At 39.6% G+C, this 20,651-nt stretch overlaps 3 protein-coding genes across 5 annotated transcripts in view; 2 read left to right on the forward strand and 1 right to left on the reverse strand.

Annotated features, from left to right (window-relative positions):
- Window positions 1-3,103, forward strand: part of intu (inturned planar cell polarity protein) — a 25,735-nt gene extending 22,632 nt beyond the window's left edge. Inside the window, exons 11-17 of the mRNA XM_038270302.1 lie at window positions 59-277; window positions 376-468; window positions 545-952; window positions 1,128-1,222; window positions 1,312-1,501; window positions 2,249-2,391; window positions 2,507-3,103. Coding sequence (XP_038126230.1) covers window positions 59-277; window positions 376-468; window positions 545-952; window positions 1,128-1,222; window positions 1,312-1,501; window positions 2,249-2,391; window positions 2,507-2,618 — 1,260 coding nt within the window. The 3' untranslated portion in view covers window positions 2,619-3,103. The remainder of the gene's footprint in view (window positions 1-58; window positions 278-375; window positions 469-544; window positions 953-1,127; window positions 1,223-1,311; window positions 1,502-2,248; window positions 2,392-2,506) is intronic.
- On the reverse strand, window positions 3,097-6,395 carry ino80b (INO80 complex subunit B). 2 transcript variants are annotated; one of them, XM_038270300.1, is made up of 6 exons: window positions 6,137-6,395; window positions 5,079-5,277; window positions 4,860-5,002; window positions 4,000-4,172; window positions 3,364-3,860; window positions 3,097-3,276 (listed from the first exon to the last, which is right to left on the reverse strand). In XM_038270300.1, the coding sequence occupies exons 1-5, from the start codon at window positions 6,174-6,176 to the stop codon at window positions 3,396-3,398; spliced, it is 1,020 nt and encodes a 339-aa protein (XP_038126228.1). In that variant the 5' UTR covers window positions 6,177-6,395; the 3' UTR covers window positions 3,097-3,276; window positions 3,364-3,395. The 2 variants fall into 2 exon arrangements, with proteins under 2 accessions (XP_038126228.1, XP_038126229.1); XM_038270301.1 differs by lacking the exon at window positions 3,097-3,276 and having other exon boundaries at window positions 3,283-3,860; window positions 4,000-4,136.
- A 153-nt stretch (window positions 6,396-6,548) lies between these two features.
- On the forward strand, window positions 6,549-18,245 carry aadat (aminoadipate aminotransferase). Of its 2 annotated transcripts, none has more exons than XM_038270303.1 (15): window positions 6,549-6,627; window positions 6,720-6,812; window positions 7,129-7,200; window positions 9,719-9,887; window positions 9,969-10,101; window positions 10,322-10,396; window positions 10,481-10,690; window positions 10,783-10,848; window positions 10,964-11,046; window positions 13,144-13,240; window positions 13,820-13,881; window positions 14,004-14,068; window positions 15,621-15,727; window positions 17,600-17,701; window positions 17,788-18,245. In XM_038270303.1, the coding sequence occupies exons 3-15, from the start codon at window positions 7,134-7,136 to the stop codon at window positions 17,827-17,829; spliced, it is 1,278 nt and encodes a 425-aa protein (XP_038126231.1). In that variant the 5' UTR covers window positions 6,549-6,627; window positions 6,720-6,812; window positions 7,129-7,133; the 3' UTR covers window positions 17,830-18,245. The 2 variants fall into 2 exon arrangements, with proteins under 2 accessions (XP_038126231.1, XP_038126232.1); XM_038270304.1 differs by having other exon boundaries at window positions 6,572-6,627; window positions 6,725-6,812.
- Window positions 18,246-20,651: the final 2,406 nt, after the last annotated feature.

A 20,651-nucleotide genomic window follows, 5' to 3' on the forward strand; every position in this document is an offset into this window, starting at 1 on the left:
CCTCTTTGCTTGCTCTGCATGTCAGATGCTGAATCCTCCACCTTCTCTCCTCCCTTAGTCCTACCTGATCGCCAACCACCTCCCTAAGGAGGACCTGCTGGACGTGTGTCTGTACTGCCAACACTTCTGCCTGCTGCCTCTGGCGTCAGAACAGCGAGTTGGTCAGCTCGTCATCTGGAGAGAAGTGTTTCCCCAGCAGAGAGTCAACGGAGGCGTCAGCTCAGCGCCGGGCTTCACGCAGCCTCAGGGACGACACTTCCTCCTCATAGTGGGGCTGGTGAGGAAGAGGAGGGGGTTTGCTGACAGAAGGACGCTGCTTTTGTAAGGCGAGACCGGTCTGATCGGTCCTGCTTTGTTTTCTGCCTCCATTTTCAGAGGCACTTCATGCAGTGTGTGCTGTTGGAGGCGGGGGGATGTGCGTCTCCAGCTCTGGCTTCTCCAGGACCTGATTGTGTTTATGTGGATCAGGTAGGTGTGGTGGCATGCTGATGGAAACTGGAATGGATAATTGGGAATCATCCACATTGAGCTGTTGTGTGCTCAGGTGAAAGCAACCCTTCTGCAGCTGGAGGCGTTGGAGGCAGGGATGGAGGAGCGGCTCAATATCCCCTCCGCTCCCTGTCTGTCCTGCGCCGACTGGTTCCTCCCTGCCTCCACGACACGGGATCGCCTCGACAGCCTGGCGTCCTCCTCCCCCGTCCTCAGCAAGCTGGCCGGGGCCATTCGAGGGTCCCCATCCGGGTCTAGAGGGCGCAGCCTGTTCGGCGAGAAGTCCCGCAGGTCCAGCCCACAGAGGAGCTTGTTGGACAGTGAGGTCCAAATGGATGCGGGGTCCGGGTCCGGTTCGTCAGGGGCTCAAAGCATCAGCCCTCACTCCACCCCGGGTTCAGCGAGAAGGCTTGGAGGGAGGCGGGACTCTCTGGGGTCTGATGGGAGCGGAGGCCTCTTTAAGGTGCAGCTGTAGCATCCTCAGATTAAATTTAGTGAAGGAGATTTGGTGTTTTTTTCAAACTATCTGTATCTGTCTAAAGTCTATCAGGATTTTTTAGAATCCTCAAACCATCCAAGTCAAACAACAAATTAATTTCCCTTTCATTGACACCCCTTCCTTTTTCCCCGCTCTCCAGACATCCAGGATGAAGCACCCAAACCCTTTCTACCTCGGCACCCTAAGGAAGACCCTGACTGAGAGGGAGACAGAGGAAATGTACAACACCATAAAGTCAGTCATAGCGAGTAATTTTCCTCCCGGCTTGTTTTTAGATATCTAATCACTTCAGTTCACAAACGATGACCTAATCATCTTTACAGACTGACTTCAGGTACAGAGAACACGTTGTTTCACTACATCCTGATGGAGGCTGTGCAGGGGATCTTCATCGCTCCCACTCACAGAGAAGTGGCTCAGCTCAGCGGCTCCATCCACCCTCAGCTCATACGCAACTTCCACCACTGCTGCCTCTCCATACGAGCCGCCTTCCAACAGAGCCTGCCGGCCAGGGTGAGTGGAAGGCAGCGCTTAGAGAGGAAGAACTAATGACAGAAATCCAACCAAGTTCAGCATAATGATGGATTTATTTGTCCATTCAGCTCATGTTTAAAGTATCAGGAAGCTTCTTCTGGTTCCTTTATATTATTAAAAATTCTGCCTTAACATTGCTGCCATAAAGGCAGCAATCCCTCCGTCATACATGATATCGAGCGCCTTATAGAAGCATTCACACCTTTAAGTTTTCCCAATCTTGTCGTTTTTGAAGCCTTGCTGTAGATCCTGGATCTGACTGGACCATAGAAATTAGAGATATAAAAACAAATTAATTCTCATATTAATTCCTAAAGATTGATTTTTATAGGTATATATTTTTTTAAATAAGCTAGATACAGATAAAAACAAGCTCCATAATTTTCTTAAAAATTTGAATTGAGCCCTATTTCAAACACATGAACCTTTCCCCTGCAGTAAATATATTAATGCACACTGCAATGATTAGATTTTTAATTGAGCAACATTTTAAAAACAGATTTAACTTTAACTTTTTATACACAACTCAGCATGACAGATTCTTCTATGGTATTAAATACTAGAGTTTGTGGTTGCAAAATGACTAGATATGCAAAGTTTAAAAGGGAGTGAAAACTATCTGTTTTGCATGCGAGGGAGAAAACTTTGCATCTGAAGCTCGTTTCTCTCCCTGCACTCTCATCTGGGGGAAGTTTGAATGCGTCTGTTTTATTTGATCTCTCACAGGGTCGCCGTGCAGCTGAACGGCCTCAGAGGTCCGGCTGGGGTCTGGGTCCGGTTAAAGAACACGGGGTTCTGTTTCAGTGTAAGCCAGAGAACTGGACCGACCAGAGGAAGCCCGCCCCCACCATGACTTACTGGGTCATAGGGTACGTCTGTGTTGATAGTGTCCAATAGTCAGGGGAATGTTAAAAAAATGACTTTCCTGGAGGATTTAAATCAAAGCATTCTTCTTTTAAAGCTCCTTTGTGTTCTCATTCCCAGGCGGATGTTGCTGGAGCCGGTTCCTCAGGAGTTCTATGTGTGCTTCCATGACTCTGTGCCGGAAGTTCCTGTAGAGATGGCGTTCAGACTGTCCTTCGGTTTGGCTTTATGATGCGTCACCCTCATCAGGATTGCTGATAGATTGAAGACAATGAGACCATTTCCTGCACAATCTCAGGATTACTGTAGAGGTTTCTGATCCTAACAGTGATTTCCATCTTTAAAGGTCTTTAGTTTAAATGGGGTTTTTTTCTGCAGATAAGCAGTGGAGCATGACTGAGGCTTTTTGTGTTGATAAATGACAAGCAGACCTCGACTTCAGTGCCTTTTTTCCCTCACCATTAAGCCTGGTGAGCGTCTCACCCAGTGAATACCTCCCTCCCACTATCACCAGCTGGTTTTTGTGCTGTGAACTTGACCTAAACCAGTAAAAAGGAAAGGATGCTGCTGCATGAATCTCCAGCCAGTCATGCTAGATTGACTTTTTTCACTTTCTGTATGGAAAGTACTAAACATTTATTTTTAATTTAAATTTTGTATAGTTTTATATGGTAAAACTGTTACATAATAAACACTATTTGACATGAATATAAAATACCACAGCCTTTTATTGATTTCAAGATAGATTTCATTGATCTTGCTGGATTTTGAGTTAAGAAGGTAATGTCTTTTAAACATAAAGCAAAATGTTCTTCTTTTTTCTGTTTTTTTCAGAGCTTAGGAAGCCTCCTCTCTGTAGTCATGATAGAAATCATAAATATTTGTCCACACTGTGATAAAAAAAAACATAAGTACAGAAAAAAAAGTCATTGAGAAGTCATACCACATTGAAAGTTCATTCATTTGTCAAACTATACCTTTCACATTAAGTTATCTGAAGGATTCTGGTTCAAGCTGCGCTCTGCACAAGCTGCAGGTTCTTCCTGTAACACTCCAGGCTGCAGAGGGGAACCCCTGTCTTTGAACACGAGTACTTTTTCAGGTTGCTGCATCCGTTCACGCCACAGTTCACCGGAGCTGGAGGTGGAGGAACCGGAGGTGCCGCTGACGGAGTGGGGACCCCTGCCGGGAAAGAGATGGCTATTCCCTGAGCCGAGTCGCTGTAGCGAACCATGGGACACTGGTTCTGCTTGGACTTCCTCTCTTTGAGGCTTTTGATCTTGGCCTTGCTGGTTTTTGTCAGTCTCTCGATAGTCTGGTTCTTGTTCTCCTCCGCCTTCTTAGCAGCCTGCAGGCGTCTCTTCCGGGCCCTCTCCTCCCGTTTCTGCATCATCTCTGCTGTCATCTCCTTCTCCTTGTAGCCCATGGGCAGCTCCAGGAGAGGCTGACTCTGCTGCTTGTGCAGGAGGGCTTTCTGAAGAGGAAAGTTTCATGAGTTCATACTTTGAGGATTTTTAAATGTTATAAAACACTAACTTTTGTGTATTTTTGTGTGATTTAAAGATTTAATCCAAACTTTATTGGCCTGATTGTACTTTAAGCCTTTATCTCACCTGTCTGGCAGTGAGTAGAGACTCATCAATCTCCTTCTTTAGCTCTCCATTGTCATCAAGCTCTCCCTTCTCCAGAGCATCCAGCCACCTTTCCTCCTCGTCCACAGGCCCACCCAGCATGGAGTCAGAGTCGATGTCTGGCAGAGGGGACGCAGCCATGTTACTATCTTCATCTGACATCCAAGGAAAAAAGGATACAGAGGGAGAAAGCGGTGTGATCATTACCCTAACCCTCTAGTCATTATAACAATTTTTATTTATCGTCTAAATGATTAATTAGAATTGGAGATAAAAAAAAAAAATTCTACTGTTCTTTCCTTTTTCTTATGATTAAGTGCAGCTAATATGGGATGTTTATTGATATAAATCACACCTCTTTATATAACGGCTGTCATGAAGAAGCTTTTTGTAAATTTATGTGGTATTTTTTAGAGCAGGACTTGTATTTGTGAGGCTATGACTGTTGTGGCAAACAGCCACAACTGTACAGTTGCCTAACAACAACTTTGAAGAATAATGAAGGGTGTTTTTATCGTTAATTTCAGTGTTAAGATTTTAAGGCCCAACCACCCAGCCCTATCCCTCAGGTAACAGTTCAAGACGTTAAATCACCAGAGTTGTTTGACGGTATATTTATAGACAGTTCAAAGAGAAAGCATATAACAAAATGTAAACATTTTAATTTTAGATTCGATTTCTGTTTGGCTGCAAAAACTAAAGAAACACAGACAATCTGTTTTTTTCCTACTTATTGGAGCTTATCTGAGCTTTGAAACTTTATTTACTTTATAGTTTCAACCTTAAAACGGCACCGATCGAAATAGATTTTGGTCCTTTACTTTATGCTTTAAGTAACCTACCCAACCAGGCTCGATACTGCTCCAAAGGCACAGAGGGTTCATCGTCGTCGTCATTTTCATCATCGTCGTCCACATCATTGTCTAATATCATCAACGGTGAGGGAGGACGAGCCACGCCAGGGTGGACCGTGAAGGTGGGAACACTGGAACAAATATCCTCCCATCAGTTAATCACATATCCAGATGAACACTGACTTTAACACTTAGGACTCAGCTAACCTCTTGGTGCCCAGAGTCTGCCCTCCCAGTTTGATCTTCAGCCTGAACTGAGACGGAGGTCGAGGGATCGGGACTGGGATAGGGACAGGGATCGGTTCTGGCTCTGGGGTCTCAGCAAAGCTGTGATGTTTCTTCTTGTGCTTTTTGTGTTTTTTGTGTTTCCGTTTGTGGATGCTGTGCAGGCTGGAGCTGCCTTCGCCTAAAGATGACCAGAGGAGAAATATAAATAAATGCATAAAAAAATATACAGAAGTAAATAACTAAATCAATTCCCAATATTGTTAATATATTTGTCTTTTCCTGATCCATGCAAATTTCGGTTATTGGATGTCCTCTTAAGAAACCAAGAATAATAACATTAAAAAGGGTTATTTAATTTCTTAAAGTACAGAAACAAAATTGTAATAGAAGCCCAATACCTTATTTTGTTTCCCTAATGAAATCTATAGAAATTCTATGCCGATTAGATTTTTGTTGTTGTTTGCATGTTTTAAGTAATCAACATAATGTAAACGACAAAGACAAACCGAAAAATGTGCCAAACGTTCCAGTCAGGCACACGATTCTACCTGACAGTACAACATAAAATCCCTATAAGTCTTTAAATAAACTTGGTTAAAAGTATATTTGTGTTTAATGTTTTTAAAGGCATTCCATCCTTACTATTGATGATTTCACAGGTTGAAACAAAGAATTTACCAGTTTAAATAATAAGGGAAAACTGACAATGTTCATCTCTTTTAGCAACTGATGTTATGACTTTATATTTTTATGTACAATTTGGAAATCAAACCAAATTAAAATACCTGCTACCTGCTTTTGGCCCCACAAAATAAAACACTTTAACTTTTAAAGAAAATTAAATAACCCATTCATGTTTGTTTACGGTCATTTTCATTACTAGTTTCTAACTACCCTGCATGGAGCATAGACCTTCCAGTTTACCCAATATAAAAAATTATTTAACTACAAACTGGATTAGATAGAAAAAAATGTGTGGAAACCTCAAATATTAGTGTTGAATTATTAAAAAATAAAATTAAAAAATCGTTACTTGCCAAGGAACCTGGGGTGAATCATGTCTTTCCGTTTTCCCATTGAAACGACAGAAGACAACGTTTGCAGCTCTACATCTCAACGCAGATCGAGATTTTATCTAAACGTCTTTCCTTTCTCTTCGTTTTCTACCGCAACAGACGACAAGCAACCATTATTCAACTTTAACTGACATTAGCGGCTATTCCGAATAGTGTTTATTGTTAGCCCCTTTGTCGGAATACAAATAAGTTTATCCGTTCAAATAAAATCTTTATATACATGGGGGGGGAAAATAGCTGTTTAAGACTTAAAAAAGTATTTGTTTTTAGCTGACAGCATTCTTAATTAAGACTAGCATATTTGAAAGCTATTAAAAGCGAAGATAACACGGGCTAAGCTAGCAATATATATGACGTAATTTCCGTTTCCTGCCAATGGAGAGATCGTACTCACTGCTGCTGACCCCTAATGGACTAAACAGGAATCGCCGAAAAGCTTGGAACGCACACAGGTAAAGATTAACAGCCTTTTTTTTCCTCGAAGAACCTGTTCCATAACACCGTTCGGTTGCTCTTAAACGTGTCCTTGACGTTTGTTCTTAAGCTAAGAGGGTGTAGCTCGGGAAACAGCTGCTGGCCGCTAGAGAAATACATTAACCACAATCCACCGGGACGAGCGAGCGCGACACAAACACAGGTCAGTTACGAGTAGATGAGTGTGTCCTATAAATGTTTAGCCGTGTTTATAATTCCTGGTACTACCGATTGGTTCCTCGTTATGCTGCTTCACTGCCCCTTTTCTTAGTGTCATTATTGTTTAATACTTCCTAAAAAAATCAGATAAGGTTTGGCTATGAACGCATTTTTAAACTTAAAATATACCTTATCTCTTAAAGAAAAGAAAAAAAACTCTACAGGTGGATTAGCTTGTCATTTAGGACCTTAACTGAATATATAACATGTGGTTAATAGTCAGAGCAACTGATTTGTTTGGTGCTTTTGTAATTTCCCAGGAACCATGAACTACGCTCGCTTTCTAACAGCAGTCAGTGGAGCCAGAAAGCCTTCCCCCATCAGACTGCTGAGTGAGTATTTCTCCATCACAACCAGCTGACCAAAGATCAGTTACTCCCACTGGGAAAGTTTTCTGGTCATGTTACAGATGTTTAAAAATAAATAAATAAACAGATTAACTCTGAATATTGGAACTGTAAATATACAGCCATATGTTTACATCCCTTTTTTTTTTCATCACAATGTTTCTGTCACTGCTGCTTGCCTTTATCAAGGCTGTATTTTAAGAATGAAATAGTCTAGAGAGCTGCACTTAACAATATTTGTTTTTGTTTACACTTGTGTGTACAAAATGACAAAATAAAATCTGTCTAAGTCTGATGGTTATAATTGACTAAAACCTGGATAAACTTATATTAGGATTCTGATTAGGGGCAGTGGTGTCAAAAGTGCACACATTTGTTACTTAAGTAGAAGTATAGATACTGCAGTTTAAAAACACTCTGGTAAAAGTTGAAGTATCAACCTGACCTCTTTACTCAAGTAAAAGTAAAAAAAATATGAGCTCCAAAAACTACCTAAAGTATAAAAGTATAAAGTAACCTTTAAAAAAACACCCAGATGCCACTATATGAATTTAAAAGCTAAATTTTTAGACTATTTTGAAAAATCCTTTGAGATAGGGCCAAGGATGAGGGAGGTCTTGTTGGTCTCCGTCTCCCGATACGCTCTCGCCACGCTCTCGCCTGTGTCCGACCTTTCAGACATTTCAACATCTTTTTCTGAATCCAACATTGTAGCATGGCATAGACAATTCACGTTTGCAGTTTGAAGAACACCTGCTTGCTCCTGATGATTTCCTTTAGCTAACCAGTGAGTGTTTGTGTCATATGACTCATCCAATTACACTAGTTTTCACTAGATGTGGATGGAGCCAATGATCTGCAATGGATGGCGCACATGACGTGAAATAAATATTTATAAACATTAAACCGAAGCCCAGAGTAACGAGTAACGTTTATTTTAAAATGTAAGGAATAGAAAGTACAGATACTTGCGTGAAAATGTAATGATTAGAAGTCAGAAGTAGGAAGAAAATTAAGTAATTCAATAAAGTATAGATGCCTAAAAAGTTACTTAAGTACAGTAGCAAAGTATTTGTACTTTGTTACTTGACACCCTGATTAGAGGTGAGTATTGGCATAAGCGTGCGATACATGTGTCACGATATGTGGGTTAAAAAACCATATAGTCACGATATTGCAATATCACTATATATTGCAATATTTTTCCCAGCTATCAAATTAAATGTATAGAGAAAAGCACATGCTGTAAATATTCATTAGAAGATAGTGATTGTTTAGTTATTTTGGCATCCATGATGTTTGTGGTTCTAGTCATGACTGCCTCCACTACAGATATGGCTCTGCGCTGCACAGCAAAAGGGCTCCTCAGCGCCATCTATCAGAGTGGCACATTTCCCCTCATTGTTTTAGGTTAGAATGTTTTTTTGTTTTTTTATAGATATTAGTACCTGAGTTATCGTTATTATATCAGGTAGCCAAAAATAACTATATATCGGCAAATTGATTTTTCCCCACATCCCTAGGTCAGATCAGGGGCAGCTGTTTTTCTCTGTTTTAATTGGGGCTGAAACAATTAGTATGAATCGATTAATGAAATAATCATCTAATTTATTAATTGATTAGCCGTTAAATGGAGTATAGATAGTCTAAAACCTGCCTTTGTAAGTGGAAAAAGTTAGTTAGTTTCACCTGGTTTAAATGCTATTTTTAAGAAACATCACGATTTTACGTTAATAATGTAAAAAGTTATTCACAGATAAATTGAATATCAAATTGATCATTAGTTTGAATGCACACTCAGCACTTGGCCTCACTTTGGATATTTTCTCTACATCAATATGATTGATTATTTTCAGCTGATTTCTTTTGATTTGTTCTTCTTTATAATCAAATAATTAAATACAGTTATTATATTACCATCATCAGACCAGCTCTGAAGGTGAACTGAGGTAAACAGGTCTTTGCACTGGAGTTGGACATCTGTGGTTGGCCTAACCCTGATTTATGGCACTGGATCTCCCAACCCACAAATAGAAAGAAGCAATTAGGATGAAAGATGGAACTTTTTAAAAATATTTTTCTAGATCTAAGCACCTTTAGTGTCTTAAAAGACTTTAAATCTGTTGCTGAGTTGATCCATTTTATTAGGCTAGAGTCAGATGTCAAATGACAGGAAATATATCTGTGTTTAAAATAAAATGCAGGCTCTAAAATCTTATTATGATACAGAAAACATTTCAAATGTATGGCATAATTAAAGTTTTAATGTGACTTATTGGCTTATTACATAGCAAAGAGATGGATTAAATAAAAGCCAAACTTTGTAACTGTATGCCCTTTTTTTGACAGCTAGCCACAAATAAAAGTATATCATATCACTGTGAGCATTTAGTTGAATTATGTTTTTTGTTTTATGATTTGATGGCATTCCTTCTGATAATCCATTGGATAATTTGCACCAAAACATTAAATCAAAGAGTTTCTGTTTGTCTCTGTTTTGAAGCTGAGCTGCAGCAGCGGTCCCCTCCATCCCTCATCTCATTGGCTGGTGGAGCTCCCAACCCAAACACCTTCCCCTTTCAGTCGGCCTCCATCCAGGTGAAAAACGGTCAGACGATCACATTTGATGAGACCTCAATGAAGAGGGCCCTACAGTACTCTGCCTCCAACGGGTGACCCACACACTTCCACTGCCCTTTTTCCTTCATGCTCGTTTGAGCCGGTGGGTAAAGTTAGACCTTCCCCTGTGGTAGAATCCCTGAGCTGCTGACGTGGATGAAGAAGCTGCAGAAGGACCTACACAACCCGCCAACCTGCAGCTACAGCTATGAGAGGGGACAGATGGACATGTGCGTGACGACCGGGAGCCAGGAAGGGCTCTGTAAGGTAGCATCATCACATTTGACTCCTCCCCTTTAGGATCCAGAGGAAGTAGAGATTTTCTTTTTTTTTTGGTCTGGACAAATTTCAAAACGCTGCATCATTCTGTTGGTTCTTTGTCTAAAACTCCCCACTGTCTTGAAAAGAAAGTGGGGAGTTTGACATTAATATGTTAATGAAAGTTGAGGTTTCCAGTTAGTATTTTTTTTTTATTTTTCATTTGTAGGTGTTTGAGATGCTTGTAAACCACGGAGACAACGTCCTCCTGGATGCCCCCACGTATTCCGGCACCCTGGCAGCGGTCGGTGCTTTCTGCTTCATCGGGACGAGCAGAAGCCGAGGCTGCTCTGACCTCATAACCTTGTCCTTTTCTCTCTCTAAGTAGCTCCAACCTCTTGGATGTAACATTATAAACGTACCCAGCGATCAACACGGCATGATCCCCGCTGCTCTGAAAGACGTCCTCTCTCGCTGGGACCCATCAGAGGTGCACAAACCTGGCAGCACGGCTCCCAGGATCCTCTACACCATCCCAAATGGGGGGAACCCCACCGGGGCCTCTATGACTGCAGAGAGGAAGAGGGACGTGTATGAGGTCTGTGGAAGTCACCTAAAATCCTCAGATTAGTGAAACTATGTAGTATCTCTCTATCTATTTCTTTCATGAATTAATTATTTTAATTACAGCTGGCACGTCTGTACGACATGCTCATCATCGAGGATGACCCCTACTACTTCCTGCAGTTTGAAAAGGTACCAACAGCTCCCTTTATGTGTCTCAGAAACTTAGCTCCTGCTTGCTTGGGTTGAATCTAGGTCAGATCTCCCAGAATCCAGCTTGTTTACCTCGTATGTCTTTCTGTGGCAGCCTTGGGCTCCCACTTTTCTCTCTATGGATGTAGACGGGCGGATCATCAGGACGGACTCCTTCTCTAAGATCCTGTCATCAGGGTGAGCAACGGATTCTTTCAGTATCCCTCCAGGCACCATCAAGTCCTGGGTGGAGAGTCCTGTATCTTTTCAGCCACAAAGTGCCCAACAAAGTGATCAGCTTCTTTAGTAAAGATCTATAAAGAAAGATTTCAGCTTTTTATAACAATATCTGTTGATCATCTAGAGTCCATGATCCTCAGATTTTATTTTATTTTATTTTTTTTTTACTGTTTTCTTATTCTCAGACCAAAACATACACTTACATTTGAATCCTAAGTAGAGTTTACCTAGCCTAGTAAACCAGCTCCACCCACCAGCGGCCAAAATCATTTTTGCCTGCCTCGATCAATGCCTCAGGCCCTAGAACTGGCTGGCCAATCACAACGCAGAGATGTGTTTTGAATTTCTGGATGCCAAGTGGGCGGGGTTTCGAGGGCGTGACGACAAAGCTGCGCAACGCTGGAGAAAGCACAACAAGGAAGATGGCAACAACTATTGAACAGTTCTAGTTTGACTCAGCTTTGGAATCAGTTATGGAAGGATTAGATGTGGGGGTTTCGTTGAAACGTGAGCAGGAAGAAGCTCTACGCTCATTCATTTTTAAGAAGGACGTATTCACCGTTTTACCGACAGGCTGTTTGTTAATACTCCTTCACTAGCTTTCTGTGGCGATTACTACGTCACAGTCGGTTACGCTCATTGGTCAGAGCGTTGGCTAATAGGCAGACATGGTTTGAAAAACAACAGGTTTTTCTCATCAACAATCTTCCGATGTCTCATTCATTGGGGCCAGACTAAATTACACATTTAATGTCACATTAAGTCTGGTTTATCAGGCTAGAGTTTAGCAAAAAAAAAAAAAAGCCACAAAAACTTTGCTACTGGTTGTGGATCCTGGTCTAATCGTCTTCACTGGGAGTTTTTTTGTATCGCAGCTCCTGTTGATCTGGTTTTATATCCAGGAGAGCTTTTTTTTTTTTTTTTCTTATTTCTGAGGAAAATCAAAAAACATCTACCTTACATGATATGTTTTCCTTTCCTTCCCATCATTAAGATTATCTAATTTATATCCCATGGGAACAGAAAGTCATAAATTACAATGTCAAAGATTTAAAAAACAAGAAATTTAAAACAGGATACAAAAATATGCTGGAATTCCTTTTTTTCCTTTTGAGTTTTAGTGCTGCAAAAAGTTACTACAAAGGTGTTAAGATCAAATATTCTTCATTTCATGGTTTTACCTACTCAATAGATTTTTAAGAAGTTTAAAGCTGAATTTATTTAACTTCTCTAAGGTTATAACCAGGATTGGCAATAATAACTCAGGGTTCTGTATTTTGAAGTCAACGATTAACAGAGAAGATAGTTTGACTTTAGGATCACTAGATGCCAGCGGTGGTGCTGTATAATCTGTTTATACCTTTGCTGTTAAAGCTCCAGCTTTAACTTCAGATATTTAACAAGCAGAATAATATATAAACCCATCCTTACATGTCACTTTTCTTTACCTTTATTCAGCTACAGATTCCTAATCTCAGGGTAGGGTTAGCTTGTATTGTCTATTTCAGCTTAAGGCAAGAAGGAAATGTAACATTGAAAATGTTGGATTTTTCAGACATTTATTGCATTTTCTTAAAAAGGAGTCTAATAATAGCAGGTCTGCTGATTTATCTGCGTTTAGAAATCTTTAAAATAACTCTTCTGCCTAATTGTTAGAAAATACAACTTTAAATTTAGGTAAAACTAAACATGTTGTTTATAAACTGAGTCTAAAATGCCAAATAAAGCTGTAAATACAGTTTTAGGAATAAAAAAAAATTACCACAGCTTTAAACTACTTTAAGAATCTGCATGCAGACTGGTAAATTGGTTAAGTTACCAAAATCCAGGTGTTAAATCAGTCCATATGCCACAAAGCAATAAAATAGTGCTTTTCCACCCTGGAAGCCATTTTCAGCATTATTTTAATCTAATAGGTTCATAGAAACCTCTCTTTTGAAGCATAGTTTGTCCAAGCAAGCTTAATTCTGATTAAGATTTTACTAGGTTGATATTTTACTGTGAGTTAAAGGCCCGATTTCTCACTTTGCTCCATTTTTCCCGTTTGTTTTCCAGCCTGAGGATCGGTTTTGTCACGGGTCCCAAACCTCTGGTCGATAGAATCGTGCTGCACATCCAGGCCTCCACCATGCACACCAGCACCTTCACACAGGTGAGCGAAGCTTTAGAAACGCCTCACTTTTTAAGAACCATCCTTCTTTAGTGGATGCCAAAGAAAGGAGGTTTTCCTTAGCTTTACGTTTGTATTACAACACTTAACCAAATTCAAGGACACATTCCGGCTACATTGAAGCTTCGTTAAGATTAGCGCCATCTTCTAATAAGCTCAGCCAGCTGCAGTGCTCCCACCTTTCAGGCGTGCCTCTTTTGCACATATTGAAACTTGGCATCAGCTGCAGCCAAGTTTACCACACCTTCGCTGTCTGGAAAAGCTGGATAATCCTGGTAGGTGCAGTTAAATGGGGAGGAATATGAAGAAAGCCAAAGTGTGGCTTCTGACTAACATCATTACCATGATGCTTCTGGAGGAGCTGCAGAGATCAGCTGAAGAAATGTGGCATTTGGAGATGAGGTCCAAGAGGAAAGCCATCAGAAGGCGTTTTATATGCTATAGGATTAAATAATTATTGTGTTTTTAATTAGTTTTAGGCGGAAAAATGATTCTAAAGGTTTATTTTACGATGGTGAGGGAAATTAACAGATATGCAGGAGGATTTTTCTCTCTTTCCAGCTCATGGTGTCTCAGTTGCTGCACAGCTGGGGACAAGAGGGCTTCCTCACGCACATAGACAGGTACGACTCTTCCTGCATGACTGGTCTGACCCATTCGGGACACAATTAGATCTGATGAAGCTCTACAACATTAATAAGATGAAAACTCTATACTCATAAAGCGCCCTCCTCTGTCCTTGCAGGGTGATTGATTTCTACAGGAAGCAGCGTGATGCAATGATAAGCTCAGCTGACAGGTGGCTCAAAGGTCAGTGGACCTCTAAAAAGAAAACACTCAGCAGTAATAACCGGAGTTTTGGAGATGTTGATTTAAAAGCTGTGCACATGGTAAATTTCAGTTTCTTCGCTTATTGGGTGACATGGGGAATTCAGGTTGTTAAAACTAATGGAAGCAATACAATTAAGCCCAATATTATTTAGGATTTAACTAAATAATATTTTATTTTAACGTGTTTCTTGTGATTGGAAGTAACTTTGAGTTCTGAATCCTAAATTTAAACCTAGTTAAAATCTGGAAGCTAAAAATTAGGGTGATGGTAGGGAGGTCCTTCTCCGTCTTTAACTTGTTCAGGGTGGTAATTTTTCACCAACATGAAATGTTATATTAAAAGATATAATTATCTGTCAGATACCAAAAATTTTAAGGCTGAAAAAAAAAATTAAACTGATTTATGGGAGCTGACAAAGGAATTACCATCAGACGGAGGGATGAGTTGCTGACAAAGATGATTTCACCTGTTTAGAGGGTTTAAGGACTCATTTCTGCCTGAAAATATACAACAAAACAAATCAGGATTTACTCCAAACTTTAGTTCTTAATGCAAACCATTAGTACTTTTGTTTATGTAACACATAACAGAACTTTTTTTCCCATAAATCGCCGCTATTTTTTGTAATTTTGATGGAAAAAAATATCACAACCCTGCTGCAGTACCTTCTTCACCCACTAGGAGGCCACGACCCTCACTTTGAGGACCTCTGCTTTAGAAGTTTGTTTATCTTGGATTTAAATTACATTTTCTATTTCTAAAAAGAGAAAATCAGGCTTTTGATGCTATGGTCCAAACACGAGAACATCCTAGTCTCCCATAGTATGAAAATTAGGGTAATGGTAAAGAGGTCCTCCAAATTTAAAGACTTGTTCTGGGTGGTAATCTATCCGCTACCAGTTTTCAATAAAATTTTACATTTAAAGATATAATTGTTTATTGATTTAAAGATATTTATTGTTTATTGGACGTGCCACCGCCGTCTTTTTTTTTGCATGCATGTAGAACATTTAGGTTAGTTCTCATCTGATCAGATCATCTTTCACTTGTTTGCGGTGAGCCCTTCAAGTAAGAGTTTGACTTTACCGAATATTGGTAAAGATCTTTGAGATTAAATGACACACAAAATGGGCCAAATATGCCAAAAAAGTTAAAAAATTTGACTTTTTTTCTTTTTCTTCACGCTTACGCATTTGACTGCTCTCATGTTTCATGTAGCATGTTCACGTGGTTTATGCAAAATTCTTTCCCTGAAGTTTCTGTGTTTTTCCTCCCTGCACAAACTGTCCCAGATGGTTCTGTGCAGCAATCCGTCCTGTTTCAACAAGTCAACAAGGCACCCGCCAAGAGTAATAAAAAAAAAAAAAAAATCTGGGTGAATCATTGTTGACAGGAAGTAAACAAAATATCTTGTTTTACTGTTTATTGGGCAGATTTTCTGCTCTGAGAAATGTGACGCCCTATTAAAGACGTCAGATAAAAGACCTGAAAGGCGGCACACAAAGACTCCCTCTGCGGTTGTGTTTGCAGATGTGGCAGAGTGGCACGCCCCGTCAGCAGGCATGTTCCTGTGGATCAAACTGAAGGGCATAGCTGATACCCAGCAGCTCATCATGGAGAAAGCCTTGGAGAAGGAGGTCGGTACACACAGTACACATGTTTTTTCTCCAGTTAAGACCTCGACAGCTGACCTGACTCTGCTCCATTGCTACCAAGCTCTTAGCATGCATATTGCAGCTTCCCTGAACGTTTTTGTGCCTTTAAAAAATGTGCTTCCCTAGGCCAGTGGCAGATTTAGTCTCTCTGAGGAGCGTGGGTAGGTGTATGCGAAGCAGCCCCAAGGCACATTGTCAGTGTTTCCTCCCACATAGACACAGTGTAAAACCCTTATGACGAATAACTGGCTTTGTTCATGAGTGGGCGCAGTCAGGCTTTTCCAAGCTCTTTGCACAGGGAGCCATCTCTTCTTCATACTGGCTGTTTAAAGCCCTCACACTGTCTGCATATAATTGGGTAACTAGATTGGGTGCATATCTGTTTAATTAGGAACAATCCACAGTTAATACATTAAGCTTAAAAGGTAGTTCAAATGAGGACATCCTCTATGCTGCTGCAAATGTTCTACTTTTCCCTTGGAGTCCTGGGAGATATATATATATAAGGAGATACAAAAGATCTGTTCAGAGAAAGCTCTAGACAGTGACACACTTTCTAGAATCACAACAATAAAAATTCCCACAAACAAAATGACCTTTCAGCAAACCCATGCAATCACTCCCACAGCAGCCCATGAAGGCCACTTCTCTGATATAATGCCAGGGTGAGAAAAATGAAAAGTCTATACATTAGAATAAGTCACTGATTTATTTAAATATGGAAAACGTTGGTCTCCATCTTTTCTCTGCGCTCTTTTCTGTCAAATTACTGTGAAATGAAGGTACAGCATAAAAAAAGCTGAAAATTAAAAAGAAATGTGTTCAACAATTTTAAATATTTTTACTTATACTCCAGTTACACTAAAGACCTATTATAAACTTAAGTTTTCTAAATAAATAACCAAAGGTTATTTCCCTTCATTGGAACGGCTTATAAAACAGTGGGGGGGAAAAAGTATAAAATAATCATTACAATGGAAATATCTGATTGGTGCTTCCATACTGAGGAAGTACTTATGTCTTAAAGTTGGATCAAGGTTAACAATAATGTGTTTAAAATTGTTTTTATAACAGAAACTTTGAGGGGAAAATAAACAAAAAACAACCAGTTACATTTAATTGTTATCCTGCCAACATCTTGTGTAGTTTTTGTACGGATATAAAACACAGGATCATCAGCATACAGTGTTACATTAAGATTTTTACATATAGATTGGAGGTCATTAAGATCAAAACTGCAGGCCCTAAAACTGATCCTAGTGGGACTCCTAAATCCTTTGATTGGAGATGCGAGTAGTTTTACTCAAGCATAGTTTATTTGGGAGTAAACAGTATTAGAAAAATATCCGATGTGCAATATTCTTTATAAATGTTGCAATGACAGTATGAGCTATGCTAACGGAAGTCTGATTTGGATTATAGCAGTCACAGTCCCCAGACAGTGAGTTACATGGCAGTTATAAAATAAGGTCATATTTGTTGAAATCTAAGCAAATTATTGTTAACTTTTTTTTTTTTTTTTATGGCACTAGTGGCTTGTTTTTCTGACAGTAGGCTGACAGGAAAGAGGATATGAGAGAGGGGGAGAGACATGCGGCCCAAATTCTTGTTATATCAAATAAATTCATGGTGGTAAATTTGCTAAATGAGGCACAATTCAAGATTTAACCTGAGTTTTCCATCTGAATAGAAAGATGATAGACAGTTGCATAGTATTTCAGGACTGATTTTGTGAAGAAGAAAAAAACAAAAACCTTTGTAACTTAAATGAAACCGCTCCTCCTGTGTTTACTTTACGTTTTTTTTTTTTTTTTACTAAGTTTAAGCTGCTTTTCTAATTATTTGCTCCTAAAGGTGCTTCTGGTTCCCGGAGGTGTCTTTATGATCAACAGTGGCGACTCATGTCCCTACGCCAGAGCGGCCTTTTCCCTCTCCACACCGGAGCAGATCGACGAGGTACACAGACTCACTCCATGCTGTAAAAACAAAGAAAAAGACTTCATTAAGAACCTGACTGTCATCTCTCACATTTCTGTCCACAGGCTTTCAGAAGACTCTCTCTGCTCATCAAAGATGCTTTGTGACCAGAGCTTCCATCCTCTTTCAGATTTTTATTTATTATATGACACTATTGTCAAGTTTACATGTAAAGTGATGATACATCACATTGGATTTAAACCAAAGTGGAATGAAATCATTTTATTCATATGTAAACCTCCTGTGTTAGAAGGGAAGGCAGGGCTTTAGCCTTATTTTAATGGTTTCTGCAGCTCATCAGGGATATAAACAAATGGATTTATGAGAGGGGAAATAATCTTTTCATAGAAATGGCTGAAAGACACAAACCTGGCCAATTATGTATCTGGGTGTGATATGGAAGCCGGTAAATGTAAACGACTTTTCCACCGGGGAGTCTGTAAACCCAAAGTAACCAACTACAATAAATGTTAATGTAAAAAGCTTTGTGAATAAAAAGTTCAAATGAAGGCTTTACTTCTTACCCAGTCTCAGCATACTTCTTAAATCTAGGGGTCAACGGCTACCCCTTTAAAGGTCATAGCAATTTAAATTAATACTTTTTCATCAAAGTTAGTATTCTTTAAAATGTGGTTATTGTAATGGTGTGTAGCACTGCTACCTTGCAGCAAGAAGGTTCCGGGTTTGATTCCTGACCCGGGGTCTTTCTGCATAGAGTTTGCATGTTCTCCCTGAGCATTCAGGGTTCTCTCCAGGTACTCCAACTTCCTCCCACAGTCCAAAAACATGACTGTTAGGTTAATTAGCTTCTCTAAATTGCCCTTAGGTGTTAGTATGTGTCTGAGTGGTTGTTTGTCCTGTTTTCCTCAGTTGCCCTGTGATTGACTGGTGACCTGTCCAGGGTGTACCTCGCCCCTCGTCCATTGACAGCTGGCACCAGCAGCCCTCGCAACCCCAACTGGGATTTAGCGCGAATGAAAATGGATGGATGGACAACCAGTTGGAATTAAAAATGAATTTTATATTAAAGAAATGTTTAAATGCATAAAAATGTACCGGTACTGTATCAGTAGTGTATTTTCTATAGATAATACTCAATATGTTTTTTTTTTAATCACATTACTTATTTTGTAGTTTTTTTCAATCATTTAAACTGTCAAAATATAATGTGGTTTTACTGTCCAGCTCCAATGAATGTTCTTTAAAGGCCATTAAAATTACTTTAAATGCATTTTTCATTTTTTTCTGTCATTTTGGCGCTACATAATGTACAATTTAAAGTCCAGTCATTTCAGTGTTTCTATCATCATATCATAGGGGGCCTTTTTCAGCTTATATAGCATTTGGGGCAACCATTAATGATTGTTATATAAATATACGTCCTCAATTGGTCATGTTTGTGCTTTTATATTCAACTGATGATTTCTATGAATAACTACTACTTTATTTTGCCCCTATTTGGATACTTTTTGGGGTTTTTTTTGCAAAAACATGTTTCCCCTACTAGTTCATATTCAACGTTTTGCTTGACTTATATACAATACAAGAAAAAAATATGAGTAAAAATCCTTTGGTGTGTGTAATTTAAGTGATTAATTATAGGTCATTTATTATTCATTTACCTCACTACATTGGTGAATTCATAATAAATTTACTGAATTTAGTTTTTTTAGATCTGGGGGGGGGGGACACTGAACTTTTAACAGTTTACATGCTACATGATGATTTATACGTGTTTTTAAATGTTTTAATAGAATAGCATAACAAATATTCATTATCCACCTTATTGTTGACTTTGGTAGTGAGAGAAATTCAGATTTTGTTTGTATGCATAACAAAAATGTAGGAGGCTGCAGAGAAAGATCTTTGGAGCAGCCACTGAATTTATTTAGTAATGCAATTCTTTCCATAATGAACATGCACATAAGACAGGTGTCAGCAGCTGTGTCACCGAGGCTGTGGAGCATTAGGATGGACCAACCAATCTCACTCCATGGTAAGCACTGATTTCTGTATGCTGCATTAGTCTACTAGACATGTACTGGTCTCATCTACTAGTCTGCAGAAGTGTAACCAGTAGTTTAGTTTTCCAAACGCAGGACTGTTAATGTAGGAGAGTCATCTGTGGCTCGTTTTCTTGCATCTTTTAAAGCCTGAATGGCTGACGATCACATAACGGTCCCTGCTGAGAACAACAGCGTCCATCTGTTGACTGTTTTCCTCCTCTCTGTACAGACGTCCTCCCTGCTGCGCTCAGATGAGATTTCTTTGTATTACAGAGTGACAGAGCTCTCTGGAGTGTTTGAGTACAGCAGGAGCTTTCATCTGTGAAGGGTAATGGGGTCAGAGTGGCCAAGACGAAATACAGTCGTTGCAACACCGGCAGCTTTGTGGACAGAATAAGCCTTCTTTACCCAGAGGAGAAAAGTTCTGCTCGAAGTACCAGGCAGTCAGGAAAAATCAGGAAATAATAAAACAACTAAACTCTTGTTTTTATTGAGTTGGAAGAAAAAAACAATTCTCACAACTGATATGATAATCTCTGTTTAACGGAATAGTTTTTCCTTTTGGAAGCTCAACAGCCAAACAGAGAGGCTAAAGTTCAGATAAATTTGGACAGACCTTCAAACTCTTAACTTGAATTGATGTTCTCGATTAGATTAGGCATATATTGACTGTCTGCTGTGCTTTGGCCTTGGTGCATAGCGCTGATTTTAAGACACACTGCAGCTTCAAGGCTGTCTCTGTCTATAACCGTCTGAAATATATTGACCTGGTCTCCTTTCAAAGGTGCTTTTCTTCCCAGTTGTCATTTTTGTTATACAGAAACAAAGCAGTCCTCTTCTGGGGCCTTTTCATCATGCAGCATGTTACTTCCATTTGGTTTAACAGTTACTAGATATCACATTATTGCAAACACTGCTATGTA

Source organism: Cyprinodon tularosa, unplaced genomic scaffold (genome assembly GCF_016077235.1).
Source record: "Cyprinodon tularosa strain WSP-4 unplaced genomic scaffold, ASM1607723v1 ctg76, whole genome shotgun sequence".
NCBI lineage: Eukaryota > Metazoa > Chordata > Actinopteri > Cyprinodontiformes > Cyprinodontidae > Cyprinodon > Cyprinodon tularosa.

Bases quoted from the DNA above. Each gene is read 5' to 3' on its own strand.
- aadat (XM_038270303.1), top strand. From the start codon at position 7,134: ATGAACTACGCTCGCTTTCTAACAGCAGTCAGTGGAGCCAGAAAGCCT. The intron at 9,888-9,968 runs GTGACCCACACA...CCCCTGTGGTAG, and splicing joins CAGTACTCTGCCTCCAACGG to AATCCCTGAGCTGCTGACGT. The intron at 13,241-13,819 runs GTGAGCGAAGCT...CTCTCTTTCCAG, and splicing joins ACACCAGCACCTTCACACAG to CTCATGGTGTCTCAGTTGCT.
- ino80b (XM_038270300.1), bottom strand. From the start codon at position 6,176: ATGGGAAAACGGAAAGACATGATTCACCCCAGGTTCCTTG. The intron at 5,278-6,136 runs GCAAGTAACGAT...GGTCATCTTTAG, and splicing joins GATTCACCCCAGGTTCCTTG to GCGAAGGCAGCTCCAGCCTG. The intron at 4,173-4,859 runs GTAGGTTACTTA...CTTGGATGTCAG, and splicing joins GCAGTATCGAGCCTGGTTGG to ATGAAGATAGTAACATGGCT.